This window comes from Tamandua tetradactyla, chromosome 8, assembly GCF_023851605.1.
Source record: "Tamandua tetradactyla isolate mTamTet1 chromosome 8, mTamTet1.pri, whole genome shotgun sequence".
Taxonomy (NCBI): Eukaryota; Metazoa; Chordata; class Mammalia; order Pilosa; family Myrmecophagidae; genus Tamandua; species Tamandua tetradactyla.
This window is the reverse complement of record NC_135334.1, coordinates 124004861-124025224: the sequence shown is the minus strand read 5'-3', so window position 1 is coordinate 124025224 and position 20364 is coordinate 124004861. Positions and strand designations below refer to the sequence as shown.

At 49.6% G+C, this 20364-nt stretch overlaps 2 protein-coding genes and 1 long non-coding RNA gene across 10 annotated transcripts in view; 1 reads left to right on the top strand and 2 right to left on the bottom strand.

Annotated features, from left to right (window-relative positions):
• The window catches only part of MADD (MAP kinase activating death domain), a 59940-nt gene extending 46727 nt beyond the window's left edge, over positions 1-13213 (bottom strand). For 2 of the 7 annotated variants that reach the window (XM_077114609.1, XM_077114610.1), the window contains exons 1-3: positions 13021-13213; positions 9449-9608; positions 5722-6318 (exon numbers count right to left, since the gene is read on the bottom strand). In XM_077114609.1, the coding sequence (XP_076970724.1) occupies positions 5722-6318; positions 9449-9507 (656 nt within the window). In that variant the 5' untranslated portion in view covers positions 9508-9608; positions 13021-13213. The remainder of the gene's footprint in view (positions 1-5721; positions 6319-9448; positions 9609-13020) is intronic. The other 5 variants (XM_077114606.1, XM_077114608.1, XM_077114611.1 and 2 more) reach the window with 3 other exon arrangements.
• Positions 13214-13610: 397 nt separating this feature from the next.
• LOC143644943 (uncharacterized) lies at positions 13611-15393 on the top strand. The gene is made up of 2 exons (XR_013156983.1): positions 13611-14367; positions 15295-15393. It is a non-coding gene; the product is annotated as an uncharacterized LOC143644943 (long non-coding RNA).
• Positions 14021-20364, bottom strand: NR1H3 (nuclear receptor subfamily 1 group H member 3). 2 transcript variants are annotated; one of them, XM_077114603.1, is made up of 10 exons: positions 20251-20364; positions 19597-19676; positions 19008-19361; positions 18317-18583; positions 17862-18070; positions 17579-17758; positions 17290-17389; positions 14782-14895; positions 14505-14599; positions 14021-14302 (listed from the first exon to the last, which is right to left on the bottom strand). In XM_077114603.1, the coding sequence occupies exons 2-10, from the start codon at positions 19637-19639 to the stop codon at positions 14156-14158; spliced, it is 1509 nt and encodes a 502-aa protein (XP_076970718.1). In that variant the 5' UTR covers positions 19640-19676; positions 20251-20364; the 3' UTR covers positions 14021-14155. The 2 variants fall into 2 exon arrangements, with proteins under 2 accessions (XP_076970718.1, XP_076970719.1); XM_077114604.1 differs by lacking the exon at positions 19008-19361.

Below are 20364 nucleotides of genomic sequence, written 5' to 3'. Positions count from 1 at the left end.
ATTCACATGGAAGGATAAGGAGCCTCAAACAGCCAAAACCATCTTAAAAAAGAACAAAGCCAGAGGACTTCCACTTCCCAATTTCAAAACTCATCACAAGTTGCAGTAAAACAATAGAGAATCAACAAAAGCAAAAGTTGGTCTTTTGAGAGGATCAATAAAATTGAGAAATCCTTAAGTAGACTGACAAAGAAAAAAAAAGAGAGAAGATGCAAATAAATAAAATCAGAAATGAGATGGGGGGACATTACTACTGACCCCACAGAAATCAATAAAAAAAATCATAAAAGGATGCTATGAACAATTGTATGCCAACAAATTTTACAATTTAGATGAAATGAGCAATTTCCTAGAAACACACAATCTACATTGCCCTTAGGAAGAAAGAGAAGACCTCAACAAACCAATCACAAGTAAAAAGATTGAATCAGTCATCAAAAATCTATCAACAGGGCAGGCCATGCCAGAGGACCCGGGTTCGATTCCCAGTGCCTGCCCATGTTAAAAAAAAAAATCAACAAAGAAAAGTTCAGTACCAGATGGCTTCACAGGTAAATTCTACCAATCATTCCAAGAAGAATTAATATAATACCAATCCTGTGCAAACTCTTCCAAAAAGTCTAAGAGGAGAGGACAGCTACCTAACTCATTCTATGAGGCCAATGCCAAACCCAGATAAAGATACTACAAGAAAAGAAAATTAAAGACCAATCTGTCTACCAAATACAGAAGTAAAAGTCCTCAACAAAATACTTGCAAATCAAATCTAACAGCACATTAAAAGAATTATACACCTAATTAAGTGGGTTTTAACCACCGGTATTCAAGAGTGGTTCAAAATCACAAAATGAATTAATGTAATACATCACATTAACAGATCAAAGGGGAAAAGACACATCATGGTATCAATTGATGCAGAAAAGGCATTTAACAAAATCTAGCATCCTTTCTTAACATAAACACTTTGAAAGACAGGAATAGAAAGAAACTTCCTCAACACGATAAAGGGCATATATGAAAAAGCCACAGCTAACATTGTACTCAACGGTGTACTGATTGGAGAAAAGACAAGGATGCCCACTGTCACCACTGTTATTCAATCTTGTGCTAAAAAGATCTAGAGCAATTAAGCGACAAAAAGAAATAAAAAGTAACCAAGTTGGAAAGAAAGAAGTAAAATTTTCACCATTTGCAGGTGACATGATCCCATATTTAAAAGTCCTGAAAAATCTACAACAAAGCTACTAGAGCGAATAAATGAGTTCAGCGAAATGGCAGGATACAAAATCAACACGCAAAAAATTAGTATGTTCCTATACATTAGTAATGAGCAGTCTGAGGAGAAAATAAAGAAAAAAATTTCCATTTACAGTAGGATCTAAAAGGATCAAATCTCCAGGAATAAATCTAAGGGCATAAAGGACGTGTACTCAGAAAACATCACTAAAAGAAATCAAAGAAAACCTAAGTAAATGGAAGAACACTTTATGTTTATAGATTGGAAGACTAAATATCATTATGATTGTCAATTCTACCCAAATTGATTTACAGAAGCAATGCATTCCCAATCAAAGTTTAATAGCCTACCTTGAAGAAAAGCCAAGTATCACATTTATTTGGAAGGGTAAGGGGCCCTGAATAGCCAAAAACATCTTGAAAAGGAAAAATGAAGTTAGGGACTCACAATTCCTGAATGTAAACATAGTTACAGTGGTCAAAAGAGCATGGACATATTGATCAATGAAACCAAATGGCGAGTTCAGAAATAGACCCACACATTTATAGTCAATTGTTTTTGTTTTTGTTTGTTTGGGGGGTGTGGTTCAGGAATCACACCCAGGTCGCCTGCACAGAAGGTGAGCGTTCTACCTCAGAACCACCCATGCACTCTTGTCGACTGATTTCTTACAAGGTTGCCAAGTCCACTCAACTGGAGAATAGTCTCTTCGACAATGAGTGCTGGGAGAACTGAATATCCATATCCAGAGGAATGAAAGAGGACCCCTATCTCACACCATACATGAGATTAATTCAAAATGGATCAAAGACCTAAATATAAGAACTAGGACTATAAAACTCCTAGAAGAAAATGCAGGGGAGCATATTCAAGATCTCGCTGTAGGCAGTGACTTTTTAAACCTTACACCCAAAGCTACAAGCAATGAAAGAAAAAAACAGATAAATGAGGCCTCCTCAAAATTGAAGACTTTTGTGCTTCAAAGAGCTTTATCAAAAAAAGTGAAAAAGCAGCCTATTCAATGGGAGAAAATATTTGGAAACCACATACCCAATAAGGATTTAATATCCAGAATATATAAAGAAATCCTACAACTCAACAATAAAAAGACAAACACAATTACAAAATGGGCAAAAGTCTTGAATAGACATGTTTCCAAAGAGGAAATACAAATGGCTAAAAAGCACACGAAAAGATGCTCAACATCATTAGCTGTTAGGGAAATGCAAATCAAAACCACAATGAGGTATCATCTCACACCTACTAGAATTGATATATTAAAGAAACAGAAAACTAAACGTGCTGAAGAAAATGTGGAGAAAAAGGAACACTTTATCACTGCTGGTGGGAAGGTAAAATGGCACAGCCGCTGTGGAAGACAGTTCAGCATTTCCTGAGGAAGCTCAATACAGAGCTGCCATATGACTAGCAATCCTGCTACTGGGTATACACGCAGAAGAACGGAAAGCAGGGACACAAAGAGACGTGTACACGACGCCCATAGCGGCATTATTCACAATTGCCAAAAGATGGAAAGATCTGAAGTATCCATCAACTGATGAAAGGGTAAACAAAATGTGGCTGCACATACTTGGGGATATTATTCAGTTGTGAGAAGAAAAGAAGTCACGATGGATGCAACAACGGGCTGAACCTGGAGGACATCAGGCTGAGTGAAAGCAGACAGGCATAATCGGACATCTACAGTATAATCTCACTAATATGGATGAAATAAAATGAACAAATTCATGGAGCTAATGTCTAGAAAACAAGTTACCAGAAGATAGTACGAGCACAGAGAATGGGGAACTGATGCTTAATTTGTGCAGAATTTCAAAATAAGGTTGATCATACAGGTTGGGCATGGACGGAGGTGATGTAAGCACACAGGCGTGAGTGTAATTAACAGTGCTGGGTCATGTGTGTGATTGTGGTTGGAAGGGGAAGTCTAGGGTCCTGTGTGTCACTAGAACGAAAGCTAGAGGATGAAACGTGGGACTGTACAGCAGAGAGAACCCTGTTGTGGACAACGAAGGTGGTTAATGGTACAAATATAAGAATGTTCTCCCATAAACTAGAGCAAGTGGATGTCACTATTACAAGGTGTGAATAATAGAGTGCATAAGGGAAAAATACACCTAATGCACACTACGGACTACAGCTAACAATGATAGTATAATCTTCTTCCTTCAATTGCAACAAAGGTGCCAGACAAATGATAAATGTCAATCATGAGGTATAAGGGGCATGGGGGTTTTCTTTTAGGAGCAAAGAAAATGTTCTAAACGTGACTGTGATGATGGAAGCACATCTCTGTGGTTATACTGAGAACCACTGATTACACGCATTGGATGGACTGTATGGTGTGGGAATAAAACTGCTGAAAAAAAGAATAACAAAAATCTAGGAATAAAAAAAGGATCCATGAATTTTTTTGGGGGGGGTATTAAAGAGCACTGAAAAGAAACAGGGGAACAACTTCAAGACCTTGTATTTCGCAATAGAATCTTAAGATTTTACACCAAAAGCATGAAGAACAAAAGAGAAAATAAAGTGGGCTTTATCAAATTTTAAAACTTGTGTTCATCAAAAGAACATTATCATATGAGTGAAAAAAAATAAGAACAAATAAATAAATAAATAATGGGGGGATGAGGGATAAAAAAATTGGGGATGGAAATACTAGCAGTCAATGAGAGGGAGGGGTAAGGGGTATGGGATGTACGGGTTTTTCTTTTTTTCTCTTTATTTCTTTTGCTGGAGTGATGCAAATGTCCTAAAAATGATCACGGTGGTGAGTACCCAACTTTGCGATGATATTATGGCCCACTGAGGATATTCTTTGGATGGACTGCATTGTGCGGGAAGATATCTCCAGAAAAACATTTTTTAAAAAGGATATTATCGGGCGGGCCGCGGTGGCTCAGCGGGCAAGGTGCTTGCCTGCTATGCCGGAGGACCTCGGTTCGATTCCCGGCCCCAGCCCATGTAACAAAAACGGAGAAACAGAATACAATAAAAACAAGAAAATGTTTAAAAAATGTTTCCCTTTCTTCCTTCCTTCCTTCCTTCTCTCTGTCTTTCCTTTAAAAAAAAAAAAAAAAAAAAAAAAAAAGGATATTATCATAAAGTAAAGAGCAAACCTACAGAATATGAGAAAATAATTTGGAAACCACATATCTGATAAAGATCTAATATCAAGACTATATAAAGAAATACCATAACAACAACAAAATGACAAACAACCCACTTAAAAAATGGACAAAGGATTTGAAAAGACATTTCTCCAAAGAGCATTTACAAATGGCCAAAAAGCACATGAAAAGATGCTCGACATGATTAGCCATTAGGGAACTGAAAATTAGGAACAAAACCATGACGTGATATCACCTTATACCTACTGGGATGGCTATTATTTTTTTAAAAAAACAAACAGAAAATAAATGCTGGCAAGGACGTGGAGAAACAGGAACTCTTGTACATTGCTGGAGGAATTTAAAATGGTACGGCTGTGGTGGAAAACCATTTAGCGCTTCCTCAAAAAGTTAAATATAAAACGACCATACGACCCAGCAACCCACTTCTATGTATATACCCTAAAGAACTGCAAGCAGGGAGTCCAGCAGATTAATTGCACACCAATGTTTTCACAATCACCAAAAGGTGGCGGCAACCCAAGAGTCCATCAAGAGACAGAGGGATAAACACAATGTGGGACTCCCATACCATGGGAAATTATTCAGCTGGAGAAAGGAATGACGTTCTGATGCTACGACATGGATGGAGTTTGAAGACATCATGATAAGAGAAATAAGTCAGACACCAAAGGACAAATTCGGCATGATCATGTATATGAAATAATTCGAATGTACAAATTCGTAGACTCAGAACTGAGAGTATGGGTTGGTAGGGAGGCGGGCATGGGAAACGGCACTGAGTTTCTCTGAGGGTGATGAAAAGACTTTGGTAACGAATGGTGATGGTAGGCCAGCTTGATGAATGTGATTAACACCACTAAATTATATACTCCAAGTGGTTAAAATGGAAAATTTCAGGTTGTATTATGTTACCACAAAGATTTTTGAAAAACAAAACAAAAAAACCACAGAACTGTACAGCCTAAAGAGTGAACACTAATGCAAACTATGGACTTCAGTTAGTCAAATAATAATATTAGTTCAGCTGTAACAAATGCATCACACTAATGCAAGCATATTAATAACAGGGAATTTCCACGAGGGGCGGAGGGGCGTGTGTGCGTTCTGTTAGCTTACAACTGCTCTGAAACATAAGAATAAACGCATTTTTAAAACAGGGCACACGTGGCAAGACACGGCGGTGCCCACACCACAGTCTGAGGTTTGCGTGAGTCTGTCTGCAGGCCCGCAGGCTCTGGAAGACGTTTCCTCTGCCCTCCTCACAGACAACTAGACCTAAGCCCTCGGTGCTGCCCGCCTCCTCGGGGGGCCGGCTGAGACCTGTACCTTTGGACGCCTCGAGGGGCTCCTGGCTTCTTGGCCAGGAGGCGCTGGCTGCAGCAGTCCACCAGGCGCTTCAGGGCGTGCAGACACTCTCGGAAGGTGGAGAAGAAGGGGTAGTGGCTGAGCACGCACAGCGACGTCAGGGTGCTGTTGCGGGACCGCGCGCCCCCGCGGGCCCGGCGCCTGCCCCGCGGAGACTGGCCCATGTCAGGGGTGGACTCGGCACTGGGGGGCGGCAGGGACGCGCCGCCCTCGGCGCTCTGGGGGCCGGCCTCTTCGGAGGCACAGGGGGCCCGGGCTCCCTCCTTCCCGCGGGCCCCCACCCCGCCATCCCCCTTCTCCTTAGGCGTCCGCCTTTGGAAGGAGCGGTAGAAGTTGACACAGATGCCGTAACGTGTGACCCCAGAGTCCTTGTCCGTGAGGGTGAAGACAAAAGAGGTGTCATCCCGCAGGCTCAGGCGCCGCTGCCGCACACTCAGGCACCCCTCGGGCTGGCAGAAGAACACCACGTCCGGGGGCAGGGGGAACTCGGCGTGGTCCTCTAAAGGGTATCGCCGCAGCAGTTCTGGAGTCTGGGCCACGCTGTCGCTGCTCGGGTGCCTGAAGGATGTAAAGACAAATGCAGTGGCCTGAAGGACAGAACGATCTATCAAATTTTAGCCACAGCCAACAAATAAAGCTTAATATGCACTTTCAGATAAAGTGACCTAAATGTACGACCTTGGAAAAGATGAGGGCTGCTTGCCATATTTAGTGGGCAGGCTAAATGAGGTCTGTGCCATCATGACACCTGTGCTGAAACGAAAGGAAAACTGCAACAGCAAGATTATCCCCAGCACCTTAAAATCACGAATTCCTTTAAGGGTGCATTAGCTAAAGCATCACCAAACAGCATATGTAGGTAGAGAAGGAGCACAATGTCCTTTTTCTTTTTACAAAATAAGGAAACTGGAGTATAAAGAGCCCATTTGCTCAAGATCACAGAGGCACCGGTTAAGAGCAGAGCTGAGGACTTCCGGAGAAGATGGCGGCTTAGTAAGATGCGCGGGTCTTAGTTCCTCCTCCAGAACAGCAACTAAAGAAACAGAAACAATACAAAACAGCTCCCGGAGCCACGACAGAGACCAAAAAGACAGCACACCCCATTCTGGAATGGCTGAACAGGCACGGAGAATCCACTGCGGTGAGATACCCGAGGGGTGCGCGTTTTCCCGGCCAGGGCGGCTGGCGACTGGGGTCCCCTCCACGCACGTGGCTTCCCGGCCCGACTGGGAATGTTGGATAGCGGGGCCCTCCCGCCATGCTTGGCGTCTCGGGCCAGCTGGGCAATTTGGACCGGCACTCCCCCAAGCCGCGGCGGCCGGCGACCCCACCTCCACGCGCGCGGTTTCCCGGGCTGACTTCGAGATTCGGATTGGCAAGTTAAAGGAGCCACAGCATCTTTTACTGGTGGGACCCGCAGACAGACGAGCGCCACCTACTGGGCAGGAAAAGAAAAACAGAGCCCAGAGATTTCACAGAAAAACCTTTCAACCAGCTGGGTCCCACACCCAGGGAAATCTGATCAAATGCCCAGACACCAGCAGAAAATAACGGATCACGCTCGGAAAATTGAAGATATGGCCCAATCAAAGGAACAAACCAATAGTTCAAATGAGATACAGGAGCTGAGACAACTAATGCTGAATATACGAACAGAAATGGAAAAACTCTTCAAAAATCAAATCAATAAATTGAGGGAGGACATGAAGAAGACATGGGCTGAACAAAAAGAAGAAATAGAAAATCTGAAAAAACAAATCACAGAACTTATGGGAGTGAAGGAGAAAGAAGAAAAAATGGAAAAAACAATGGATACCTACAATGGTAGATCTAAAGAGACAGAAGCTACAATTAGTGAACTGGAGGATGGAACATCTGAATTCCAAAAAGAAACAGAAACTATAGGGAAAAGAATGGAAAAACTTGAGCAGGGGATCAGGGAACTGAATGACAATATGAAGCGCACAAATATACGTGTTGTGGGTGTCCCAGAAGGAGAAGAGAAGGGAAAAGGAGGAGAAAAACTAATGGAAGAAATTATCACTGAAAATTTCCCAACTCTTATGAAAGACTTAAATTTACAGATCCAAGAAGTGCAGCACACCCCAAAAATAATAGACCCAAATAGGCGTTCTCCAAGACACTTACTAGTTAGAATGTCAGAGGTCAAAGAGAAAGAGAGGATCTTGAAAGCAGCAAGAGAAAAACAATCTGTCACATACAAGGGAAACCCAATAAGATTATGTGTAGATTTCTCAGCAGAAACCATGGAAGCTAGAAGACAGTGGGATGATATATTTAAATTACTAAAAGAGAAAAACTGCCAACCAAGACTTCTATATCCAGCAAAATTGTCCTTCAAAAATGAAGGAGAAATTAAAACATTTATAGACAAAAAGTCACTGAGAGAATTTGTGACCAAGAGACCAGCTCTGCAAGAAATACTAAAGGGAGCACTAGAGTCAGATACGAAAAGACAGAAGAGAGAGGTATGGAGTAAAGTGTAGAAAGAAGGAAAATCAGATATGATCTACATAATACAAAAGCCAAAATGGTAGAGGAAAATATTATCCAAACAGTAATAACACTAAAAGTTAATGGACTGAATTTCCCAATCAAAAGACATAGAATGGCAGAATGGATTACGACCCAGCAATACCACTGCTAGGTATCTACTCAAAGGACTTAAGGGCAAAGACACAGACGGACATTTGCACACCAGTGTTTATAGCAGCATTATCTACAATTGCAAAGAGATGGAAACAGCCAAAATGTCCATCAACAGACGAGTGGCTAAACAAACTGTGGCGTATACCTACGATGGAATATTATGCAGCTTTAAGACAGACTAAACTTATGAAGCATGTAATAACATGGATGGACCTAGAGAACATTATGCTGAGTGAGTCTAGCCCAAAACTAAAGGACAAATACTGTATGGTCCCACTGATGTGACCCGACATTCGAGAATCAGCTTGGAATATATCATTGGTAACAGAGACCAGCAGGAGTTAGAAACAGGGTAAGATAATGGGTAATTGGAGCTGAAGGGATACAGACTGTGCAACAGGACTAGATACAAAAACTCAAAAATGGACAGCACAATAGTACCTAAGTGTAATGTAACTATGTTGGAACACTGAATGAAGCTGCACCTGAAATATAGTTTTTTGTTTGTTTGTTTGCTTGTATCTTTTGTTTTTTCTTTTTTTCTTTTTCCTTTTTTATATATATATACATTTTTATTAGTATTATTATTCTAATTCTCTTCTCTATATTAACATTCTGTATCTTTTTCTGCTGTTTTGCTAGTTCTTTTCCTAAATCGATGCAAATGTACTAAGAAATGATGATCATACATCTATGTGATGATACTAAGAATTACTGAGTGCATGTGTAGAATGGAATGATTTCTAAATGTTGTGTTAATTTCTTTTCTTTTTTTTGATTAATAAAAAAAAAAATTTTTTTTAAAAAAAGAGAGCAGAGCTGAGCTCTGTCCACACTCCTCAAGGCCACTACTGAACTGATGGTTCACTGCCGGTTCACTGCTGGTATCAATGCTCCCGTCAGGGCAAAATAATAGGGGAGGATGAGATATGCAAAGCAGCCTGGGGGTGGGGGGATGACTGGACACTTTAAAGCTCTCCTGGATGACAACGTGAAAATCAGTCTCTTCTAGACTTACCTGGTGCCGATGATCACTAGATAGTCCAGCAGCCTGGGACAGAACTTCTTCTGCGCCATGGTTCCAGCACGTCAGCGCATCTCAGAGGAACTTCAGGGCATCGAGAAGCAAGGAGCCAATGTTTCCAAAGGGAATTCTGACAATACCTGAAAAATTCAGACTGAAAAGGAGAAAAGTCCTGATAAGCTGCTGTGCCTACGAGACTCAGCCTCTCAGTTCTACAGCAGACAGGGGCACAGGCCACAAAGTCTTCCATTTCAGCACTGATGACGGGAGAACATGACACGCTCCTGGCCTGGAGCCCTGGCGAGGTTTAGGAGCTCATGGAGTCAAATGTCATGAAGTAGGATAACTAGGGGCCCATCTCCCCATCCCTACAATCCAGTTTATTTCTAGCCTAGCCCCTGGGGCTTTGTTTCTGAAAAACAGACCCAGGCGATCTAATCTGGATTCAGAACAAACAAATTGACTCACTTTCGGGACTGCTCCAGGGTGGATTAGGACCAAACTAGACTCTTCAACCACACTACTTCTAGGTCTAGAAGGAAACTAATTATTCAGATTGATGGGAGCTACCACATAGCCTGCACAGTTAATCACACTCAGACAATAACAACGGCTGGAGCTACCACATAGCCTGCACAGTTAATCACACTCAGACAATAACAACGGCTGGAGCTACCACATAGCCTGCACAGTTAATCACACTCAGACAATAACAACGGCTGGCTATTCTTATTCCACTGTATATGAGATTGAGTGAAGAATGTCCATGCCCCAGTTGTCTCATCTAAGCCACTTTTCTCCCCCCTTCAAGGAAGAAAGGGAGCCCAGTGGCTACGGCCACTAGCTCTGCCCTTGGTGCTGAATCAGTCTTTCTCCTCTATTCCAGCTCCCGGATCGGAATCGGTAATACATACATACAGATGAGGTCTTGTCCCTACTATATCTTTTTTTTTTCTTATCTTTTGTTTATCTGTTTGTTTCCTCCCCTCTGTATTATTATCTTTTTTTACTTTTTAAATTGTGTAATACAACATATATACAAAGCAAAGAAAGAAAAAAGCAATAGTTTTCGAAGCACTCTTCAGCAGCCTACTACATCTTATAGAGATTAAAAAGTCGATGCAGGAATACCAGGATTTCTCCAGGATGAGATGTGCTTAGAGGAATGTGTAAACTATAGTCCTAAAATCAGGAAAAGCTTACATGGTCTTACTTATAATTTTTTTCCTGTTGGGTCTCCATATATTTCCCTAAATAAAATGGTTCGCTCCACTACCAGGGTATTTTCCAGTGCTTCCAGGAATCCAGCTCTGCGCTCGGCATGGGGCCACACTAACACCTTGTTCCCTGTACATCCAAAAAGAACCCCATTAAACTACATACACCCAACTGCATGCACACAGCCACACACCTTGTTTGCCGCACCTGTGGCCCCAGACACACAGGCGTGTACACACTCCCTGTGCGCATAAGGTCCTACTGGATTTGGACAGTGGGTACGGTCCTTCTTTTCTCCTCTACCTCATAATAAACAAGACCTATTTGCATCACCCCTCTAATCCCCCAAATGCTGCTCCCTCCTTTCTCTTACTCCCAGCAGAGGACCTGCAGGTAATAGGATTCAGTTTTGTCTCCATAGCGACTCCCAGCGCTGTATACAGCAGAGCCATGCTCTCCCCTGCTTGGTGACCCACAGTGCTAGCAGCTGCTACTCTAGAGTCAGCCAGGGCCCAAAACAATTCATTCTCCTTGAACCTGGAGACACCTCTTCCACTGACACCTGCTAAGGATTAGGCTGTCTTCTCGCCGACCTGTCTTTACTTTGTGCTTTGTCTTAATTCTGGCTCCTAGCCCCCAAGCAAAACCAAGTTCCTGAGCATGCCGTATCCTCTTTCTTAGGCACCACCGCTGCTCAGTTTACCCAGCCTGTGGCTCTCCCAACCGCTGTGGCGTGCTAAGCACACTGCAGAAGGTGGGGTACTATTCCAGAGCCAAGCAGAAGGAGAAGGGGAGGGAAAGAGAAACGATGTAGGAGGTCATTAAAGCATAATCCATTCCATAAAGAACCACAGAGAAAATGCCAAGGGTGAGAACAAAAGCATTTGAAACTAAAACAGAATCTGCAAGACCAAAACTCAAGGCTAAACCTTGAAATCTATGTTTACAATGAAAACCAGAAGCCCTTTTCCTGCCCAAATCACCAAAGATCACGCCTGAAGCATCTCCTTGAATATATCAGGCACGGGGGCTCTAGCCTTGCTGGGATCTTCTCTCCACCAAGAATCATTTGATAAAACTCTCAAGTCATTATTCTCTCCAGCCGCCACCTCTCCAGAGCCACACCGGCTGTGAGATCCCGTGACTCGTTGAGCGACAAGTGACAGGACAGATTTTTAGCCACAATTCATTCCTTAGCCATTGCCTTCAGTTATTTAAAATGCAGAGACAGCCAAGGCTTTTCCTCCTACCCCCTTCTCCCCTCCTCTCCAGAAAGACTCTGGATCCTCCTGTACTCCCCGGAACCCACACTTTCCCTTCCCAGCCAGCCAGCCTCAGCCCCTGGCTCCTGTCTCAACCACATTCACTAACTGTAGTTCCTATTTCCCCATATTTCAAAGGCATTAAGATCACCGCACACTCCTCTCTGCTAGGGCCCTTCATCACCGGTCCACTCCATCCAGGCGCAGATTCTATTTGGGATCCACAGACCTTCCAATTATCTGTGCTTCTTCAGCCGACCAAGGCCATGCTAACCAACCTTTTAGATAAGTCCTTCCTTTGGGCGCTGGAGCTCGTGGTTAAACCACAGGAACCGGAGAGCAGTCTGACATCTCAGCAGAGCCACAACAGGGGACCCCTCCCCTCCTCCCTCCGCGTTCCTCGGCCTCCTCCCTCTCCTCCTCTCCCTCCTTTCTCCACCCCATCCTCTCCCCCTCCCGTCCCCCTCCTCCCATCCCCCTCCCCGGGCGGTGACCTTGCAGGTGCATCAGCACTGACTGGTCCAGCTGGGGACAACTGGGGCAATGAGGCAGGGCAGGGGAGGAGGGAAGGGCAGGAAAAGGAAGAAGAATTTGGCGACGCACGAGGATGGGGAGACGGGCAGGTGCAGGGAGGATTCAACATTGTCCTCACTCTCCAGCATGCCACATTTGAAATGTCAAATTGAAAAGCTAAGGAAATTGCCGAATGAGCAGTCTCGGCTCTCCGACCCCTAACCAGAAGTAAAGTTCACTCTCGCACAGACCGGGCCGCGCACGCTCCGGGGCGGCCCCTCGCCCGCCGGGAGGAACCCCGCCCGCGGCCCGGCCTCCGGAGCCCCCAGGCCCGCGCACCCCTCGGGGCCTCCTCGGCCCCCTTGCTCGCCTCTCCCAGGCCGCAGAGCCCGGCGCTCCTACCTCCCACCGCCCGTGCCCGCGCAGCGCCAGGCCTTCCCCGGCGGGCGCCGGTTCCGCGTCGGCGGGGCTGGGGCCACTCGGACCGCAGACGCCGAGGCCGCGCTGCCCCCTCGGGCGCTGGGGCGGCCCCGACCGCGCGGGACGCGCCGCGCTGAGGGAGCACAGGAATACCTTCTGTTCGGGTTGCGCAGACGGCTTTCAATTGGACGCGGTCATAGAGTCCACTTCGGTGAAACGTTGATTAATGGGGAGCGACTTGTCAGGATAAACTGCCCCCCGGAGACTTCCTGGCCGTCCCACGCCTCCCCCCCCCCCGCAAGCGAATTGGGAGCGCCCAGCTTCCCGGGCGGGACGCCGGCTGCCGGGAGGTGGCGCCTACCACTGCCGGCGGAGGGGGGTGCGGCGCCCAGCGCGCGGCGCCGCGGTGCCCGCCGGGAAATGGGGTCCAGCTTGGCGGCGGCCGAGCCCAAGCGCTGGCCACCTCCGAGGGGCCTCGGGGCACTTGCTCTCGTCCCAGGGCCCGAGGGGGGCATGCCTCGGCCCTGGCCTTTCCGGCTGTGCCCTCCTTTTAGATGCTCAGATGCCTGCTGAGAAAAGGAGCAGTGCCGCACATGCGTGACACGCTTGGCTTAGGCGATGGTTCTGAAAATCCACCGCCGCCCACTCCCCCAGACAAGACAAGAGGATGCCCGCGGGTCGTTAAGGGGAAGCCGGCGTCTGCACCCCAGAGTGCCATCTGCCCACATGGCGCAGTGGGGCTAGTGGAAGGAGGCCGCCCTCATTGCCAAAGCTGACGGCGGGACTGGGGTCCCTGCTGAGTCTGGAGGCCGACCCTACCAGACACCTTTCTCCTCTACCCCCGGGCCCCACCCGCAGGCCAGAAATGATGTCTTTCATGCTGTGCTCACTTTGGGCTTCCTGTTCAGATAGTGCCAGACTTATCAGAAGGAAGCCCAGAGGCATGTATGGCCAGGCCACAGAGTGACAGTGGAGAATTTCCCTCGGGGCCCTGTGGGGAGAACAGGAAGTGGTGGAGGCAGATGGGCAGGACCCTGGACAGCCTTGTGTCAAGTGGCCCCCCCAGGGCACCCAATGGCCTGGGTCAGTGCCCCCTGCCAAGGCAGTGCATCTTCAACAGGACCCCGGCTACCCAGCAGCCACAAAACTTCCAACCCTTTGACGCTCCTTTAATGCCCCATAAGGGTCTCTGTCCCTCAGCCCCTGGGAATGTTTGCCCTTCTCAGTCTGCTCCCTGTCAGGGAGGTTCAGCCAGTCCAGCCCAGAAAACAGAAGGCCAGGAGAACGGTCATTCATGCACATCCCAGATCTCAGAGAGCAGCGGGGGAAGCTTTTTGTCTTGCAGGCGCAGTGCAAACACCTGCTCTGAGTGGACGCTGCTCAGTGTCCGGAGGCTCACCAGCTTCATTAGCATCCGTGGGAACATCAGCCGGTCCTGGGGAAAGGAGAGGGACGAATACAGCCTTTGCTCACCCTGGAAGGAGAGGTGGGAGGGCAAAGGTAGGGGAGCTGCGGGAGAGGTAGAGACTTGTCTGTGCATGATGTAGTCAGGGATTCTTGCAGGAGAAGTAGGTGGTGAGGTGTGGCCAGGGATAGACTTGTGGAGCAGGGGGAAAGGGTGCCATGGGGAGACTCACGTGGGGGTGGTGGATGGAAACGTAGGCGTGCAGGGCCTCCACATACGTGTGCTGCAGCCTCTCTACCTGGAGCTGGTCCTGCACGTTGGGCCGGTCTGTAGGTCACCAACAGAGTTGAGGAGCAGGTCTGGCCAGGGTCTTGTTTCCATGACCTACCCAACTTCTCCCATCCCAAAATACCACAGCAAGGGCCTCCACCCCCACAGTGTCTGCACGTGGGCCCTGTGCCCTCCTTGGTGCTTTCTTGCTCGGGTTCCCTCTTGACCCTCCTCCACACCTGCAGAGAAGATGCTGATGGCAATGAGCAAGGCAAACTCGGCGTCGTTGAGCTTCAGCTCGTTCATGGCTCTGGAGAACTCGAAGATGGGGTTGATGAAGTCCACCTGCAGCCCTGGGGGGAGGAGGGAGGCGGGGCGCGTGGCCGGAGCAGCAGGGGCTCCCCTCTCGCCTCTAACTCGTCTTCAGCTTAGGAAACTTTGAAGGACTCACTAAGTCTCCAAGGCTCTGTTGTGTGGCCTTGGGCAAGTTTCTCAACTTCTCTAAGCCTCATCTGTGAAATGGGAGTCCTATCTGAGCCTGTCCCTGGAGGCGCCTGTGAAGGCTAAAGGAGAAAGCATGCGGAGCATTCAGCACAGTGCCCAGCATGGACGAGGTGCTGGAATACAGGATATTAATAATCCTACTATTCCTGTTAGAATTAATGAGGGCCCCACATTGCTAGAAAGAGAGGCAACTCTTATTTTTGTGAGATTTTTTCCCATTAGCAACTGACCCTACTTTTTAAAAACAGTAGAGATACATTTCACGGACTGCGCCACGTCCCAGAGGGAAGACAGTTGAGAGTGTGTACTTGAGCTGCCTGGCTTTGCCTCCTGGCTCTGTGACTTGGGTAAGTTATTTAAGCTCTCTGGGCCTTAATTTACCATCTGTAAAATGGAGATAATACAACCTGATACAGCCTTATAATGGGTCCTTGGAATAATGCCTAGCACATACCAACTGCTACATTAGTGTCAAATACATTTTTTTTTTAAGAAAAAGAATGGACCCAGCCTTCTTGCTGAAAAGTCTGAGGATCAACAAATGATGACCAAAAGCCACAACACCTAAGAGCACGGCTCTCCCATTTGCACCAAACCCTCCCCAGCCCACACTGGCTCGGGGCTCCCTCAGCTTTCTTTTAGCAACCATCTGCTGCAGTTTTCCATTCAAAGTTTCTTGATTAATCACTTCCTGTACTTTCACCCTGATGTTTATCAGCATTATGTGTTGATCCATTCAGTGAGAAGCCCCATTTTAGAAAGCATTTCTTGGTGAGTATCCTGTGCTCGAGGTGTTGAGCCCCAAACTGCCTGCCAGCCCCTTTGCACAGAGGGGGAGAGAAAGTTCTAAAGCTGGGTGAGGGGGTGCTGTGAGGGTCCGCTAGGGCCCACTGAATGAATGCCTGAAATGTAATCTGTCCACATCACCCTCCATCTACAGCATATGGTAGTGGGATGTGGAGGGGAGGAGCCCTGACAGAGCAGAGCCCCTGCTCCTTCTCCCCAAGACCCCACTGATAGAAAGGAAAAATGAAAAACAAACATGATGACACCAAATCTGCTTATACAATACATCTATAAATAGGTGCAAACTCAGATAGCATAAGTTAAGTCCACTAGTGCTGAAGGAACGGAGCTGGAAGGGGTTCAGAAAAAAGGATGCTGTGGAGGAGAAGGGCCTACTTAAGAGGAACTGGGGTAATAACCATTTGGGGAAAAATGGTTTGGCAGAGAAAGGGGGCAGGGTTGCACTTTTACAGCTGGATGAAGTCATCAGCGAGTCCCCATTAGGTGTCTCACCTCTGGGCAGCACCCCAAGCTGGCAAGAGGTGCCAACACAGCTCTGTCATGCCCCACAGTCCAAGGGGGCCTTTGGGTGGCCTGGGCTGGGGCAGCAAGAGGCACACACGGCCTGAGGGGTGGGAGCCCAGGGCGGGCTTTACGAGCTCTGTCCTGGCAACCAGGAACAAGATCACAGCATCGGCCACACCAGCCACACTGTACAGACGCAGACGCTCGGCGTGGGACTGCTCAGTCTCCTGTTGAGCCTCAGTCCCGCTCCCTTCAGAATTCCCTCCCCTTCCATCCTTTCCCAGCCATGCTCCCGTAAGGCATACATTGTCCACAATGGAAGGTGGGAACCCCACCGTCTTGCATCAGGGGGAGAGCAGGAAGGTGAGCTAATTATTGGAGAGAGTACTGCAGATTTGGGATGGGGAGAGACATGCCCACTCTCAGGCTAAAGCTGCCATCTGGGCTCCTGTGCGATGTCTCAGCCCTGGCTCCATGGCCAATCAGAAAGCAGAGGGCAAAACCAGCCCAGGGAAGGAGAGTTTTTGATTCTTGAAAAGGATGTCTAAAGACAAATTTTTTTCCATTATTGATCACTACAAAAGTGATCAGTACAGTGGTTTTCAAACTTTTTTTTCTAGCTGTAAAATCTTTTCTTCAAATGTTATGCAGGAGCCCAAGATAAAATGTAGATTTAAATGGGGCTCCTCGTTTGCTCAAGTAAGGGTGAAAGCCTCTGCTGTGCCTCCCTGTTTCTCTTCTAAGGTGACACTTCATGGGATGCCTCCGATTCCTTGGAACACAGTTTGTAAACCACTGTCTTGGAAAAACAAGTGGAGCCTTCCTTTTACAGCCCCTCAAACCCTGGGCCTGTGGCTCTGCAGTCACGGTGGGCCCCGGGACTAAGAGCATCTGTCCGTCCAGCCCAGTCCTCTGGTGATCTCAGTTCTCACCTGCTTTGGCAAAGTCTTCCCGGTTATAACTGAAGTCCTTGAGGAAGGTGATACTTTCATTCCCGGGGTTGTACCTCCGAGATGTCTCCAGAAGCATCACCTGCACGCAAGTGGCAGACTTCAGACAGGGACTGGGGGCTCGTCTTGGCACACAGCCCCAGGAGGGCAGCTTGGCCTCCCTCACCCCCGCTTCCCATCAGATCTGGTGCCCCAGCTGCACGTCCGCTGCCCCCTTCCCGCAGACAGTCCTGCCCGGCTTCCCTTCGGCCGCGTGGCCTTGTCCAGCCACCTCGATGGCAGAGGTCTTCAGCAGGGCAATCTGGTCCTCCCGGCTGAGCTGCAGGAAGCCAGGCAGCTGCTTGGCAAAATCAACAATCTCCTGCACCGAGACGATGGCCAGCTCAGTGAAGTGGGCAAAGCGCTGCTGGCGGGCCTCCCGGCTCTGGGGGTCTGGTGCCATGGGCCAAGGCTGCCCGGAAGGGCAAGGAGGGAAGAGGTACACAGCTTGAGCCACACACTGAGAGCCACCTGGCGCCCCGGGCAGAGCCACCTCTCCCTGGGCCCTCGAGTACCGTGACCCGAAGCTGGTCGGAGAAGGAGCGTCTGTTACACTGCTGCTGGGCAGCCACCAGCTGCTCAATCATGCCCCGTTGTTCTGGGCTGAGCTGGGGCAGGACCTGGGGAGGCGAGGAAGCCCTTGGGGGAGTGGACACGGCCTGAGCCTGCTCCTCCTCTTGCCGCTTCAGTTTCTTCAGGCGGATCTGTTCTTCTGACAGGACAACTAAAGGTGGGGCCAGACATGAACAGGGGAGGGAAGGGGGAGACAGGACACAAGGATACGGGAGACGGGTGAGGCTGAAGAAGGGCAGAGGACTTCACGGGAGGCAAGGAAGAGATGTATCCATACTTAGGGACCCAACAGGTTAGGAAGCCCCTGTAGGCTCCGGCCCCTGCCTGCACCCTGGCACCTACATGTACCCCCCCTTTCCCGGGAGACCCTCCCCCAGCCCTGTCCCCAGACACTCACACTCCTCCCGCATGCCTGCCTGGTGGCATTTGCGAAGCCGACACTCCTGACACTTGCGGCGCGTGTAGGTGTCCATGAGGCAGTGGCCGCCGCTGTGGCAGGTGTAGCGCGCCCCCTTGATGACGCTGCGGCGGAAGAACCCCTTGCACCCCTCACAGCTGAGCACGTTGTAGTGGAAGCCCGAGGCCTTGTCCCCGCACACGCTGCACAGCTCGTTCCCCAGCATTTTGGGAGCTGGTCCTTTCTTCCGCTTTGGTGGATGGAACTCTGGATACAGGCAAGAGCTTTATGTCCTTCCCTAAGGCGAAAGCTTGGCACCCACGAGCCACCACCTGGACTCTGAGTGCCTTCGCCACATGCAGTCCATCCTGTCTGTTGTAAGAACAGTAGTCCTCACCCACCGAGTGCCATTGCATCTTAGGGACTGTTTTAGCTTTTTAGAGGCACTGGTCCTTACAATAACCATAAGACTAGGCACTATTATTATTTCCACGATACAGATAAGGAGATTGAGGCTCAGAAAAGTTAAGTCATTGCCTAGGGTCAAGAAAAAGTTCACACTCAGCTCACTTGGGTCCACTCGTCTCCAAAGCCTTTGGGCTTGCCCATGGCATTGTAGGGTGAAGAGCCCGGAGGGAGCCTTCCCAGGCCTGGGGGCCCCCTGCCTCCTCTGAGTCCAGAAGCGCCTCACCTGTGGCTCCAGGGGGGGCCTCTGCCCTGAGGAGCAGGGCCATGGGCTCCGCTGCCTCCAGCCCCAGCCCTGAAGTGGATTGGGGCGTCCTGGCGCCCTCCCCGAGGGTGCGGGTGCTGCCCCCCAGCACCTGGCTGCCTGCATCGCGTGCCTCCGGCGCCCAGGGCTCTGCCGCAGAGTCTGAGCCCCCAAAGAAACACAAGGAGCTCTCACACCTCGCCGCAGTCCCCGCCCTGGTGTCCCCGCTGGGCAGCTGCAACTTTATCTCCTCCCACAGAGGGCAGCAGAGCCCCAGGTCGGGCTCTGGGACCCCAGGGGTGTGTGGGCCTGGACTGGACTCCTGCACCTCGGCACCTGAAGTGAGGATATTGGCCTCTGTCTTCCCAAGGGCTGGCAAAGCCAGAAGTCAGGGCTCTCCCCAGCAGCCAGCCCAGCCCGTGGGAAGGACAGGGAAGAGCCTGCAAGGGTAGCGGCGGGGGCTGCGCAGAGGCCAGCCCTGCCCGGAGGGGCCTGGGGCTGCGTGCTGGGCAAGGAGAACACAGGGGGTGTTTCCCAGAGTGGCGAGGGGCTGAGCCTGGGAAGAGCTTACCAGGGGACACGCCATGCTCAGGGGTCTCCAGCCACAGAGACATCTCTTCCCGCAGCCCTAGACATCACCGAGGGACAGTCCTGCGGGAACAACCCCGGTGGCAGCCTCTGGAGCTTCCTTCTCCTCCCGAACCTGCCTTTCATCAGGACTCACACAGCAGCCGGTGTTTCCGTGTGTCTCAGTTTGTGCTACAGCCTCTGGCTCCTTCCCCACAAACACCCCCATGAGGTCAGGGCGATTCGTAAGCCCATTTTAAGATGGGAGAACTGAGGTTCAAAGAGACGAAACAGACTGCGCCCAGGCCCGCCGCAGTGGTGCCAGACTCCGACCCTGGCTCTCCAACTCCGAAGCCGAGCTGTCGGCGCCCCTCGCCCGGGCCCCTGCAGGCGCGCAGCCCCCGGGGCAGCGCGGCCCGTCCCGAGCCCAGGGCCCCTCGCTCACTGCGCCCAGAGGCTCACCCCCGCGCCCCGGCCCCGGCCCAACCTCGCGCCTCGGCGCGTCGCCCGGGTTCACACCGGGACCCCTCCCCGGAGCCCCTTGGACAGAGCCTCGGCCCCGCCCGGAGCCCGCCGCCATCGCTCCTCCCGTCTCCCGGCCCCCGCCCAGCCGGCGGCCCCCGCGCCGCCCGGGCCGACCCACCCACTGGGCACCGACCTGCGGCGGGGCGAGGATGGAGCCCCTCGTCCAGCGGCGCCGAAGGCCAGGCAGCGCGGCCGGCACCGGCACCTCCGCTTCCTACCAAGCAGGCCCGGGCCGCCCCGCCCCCGG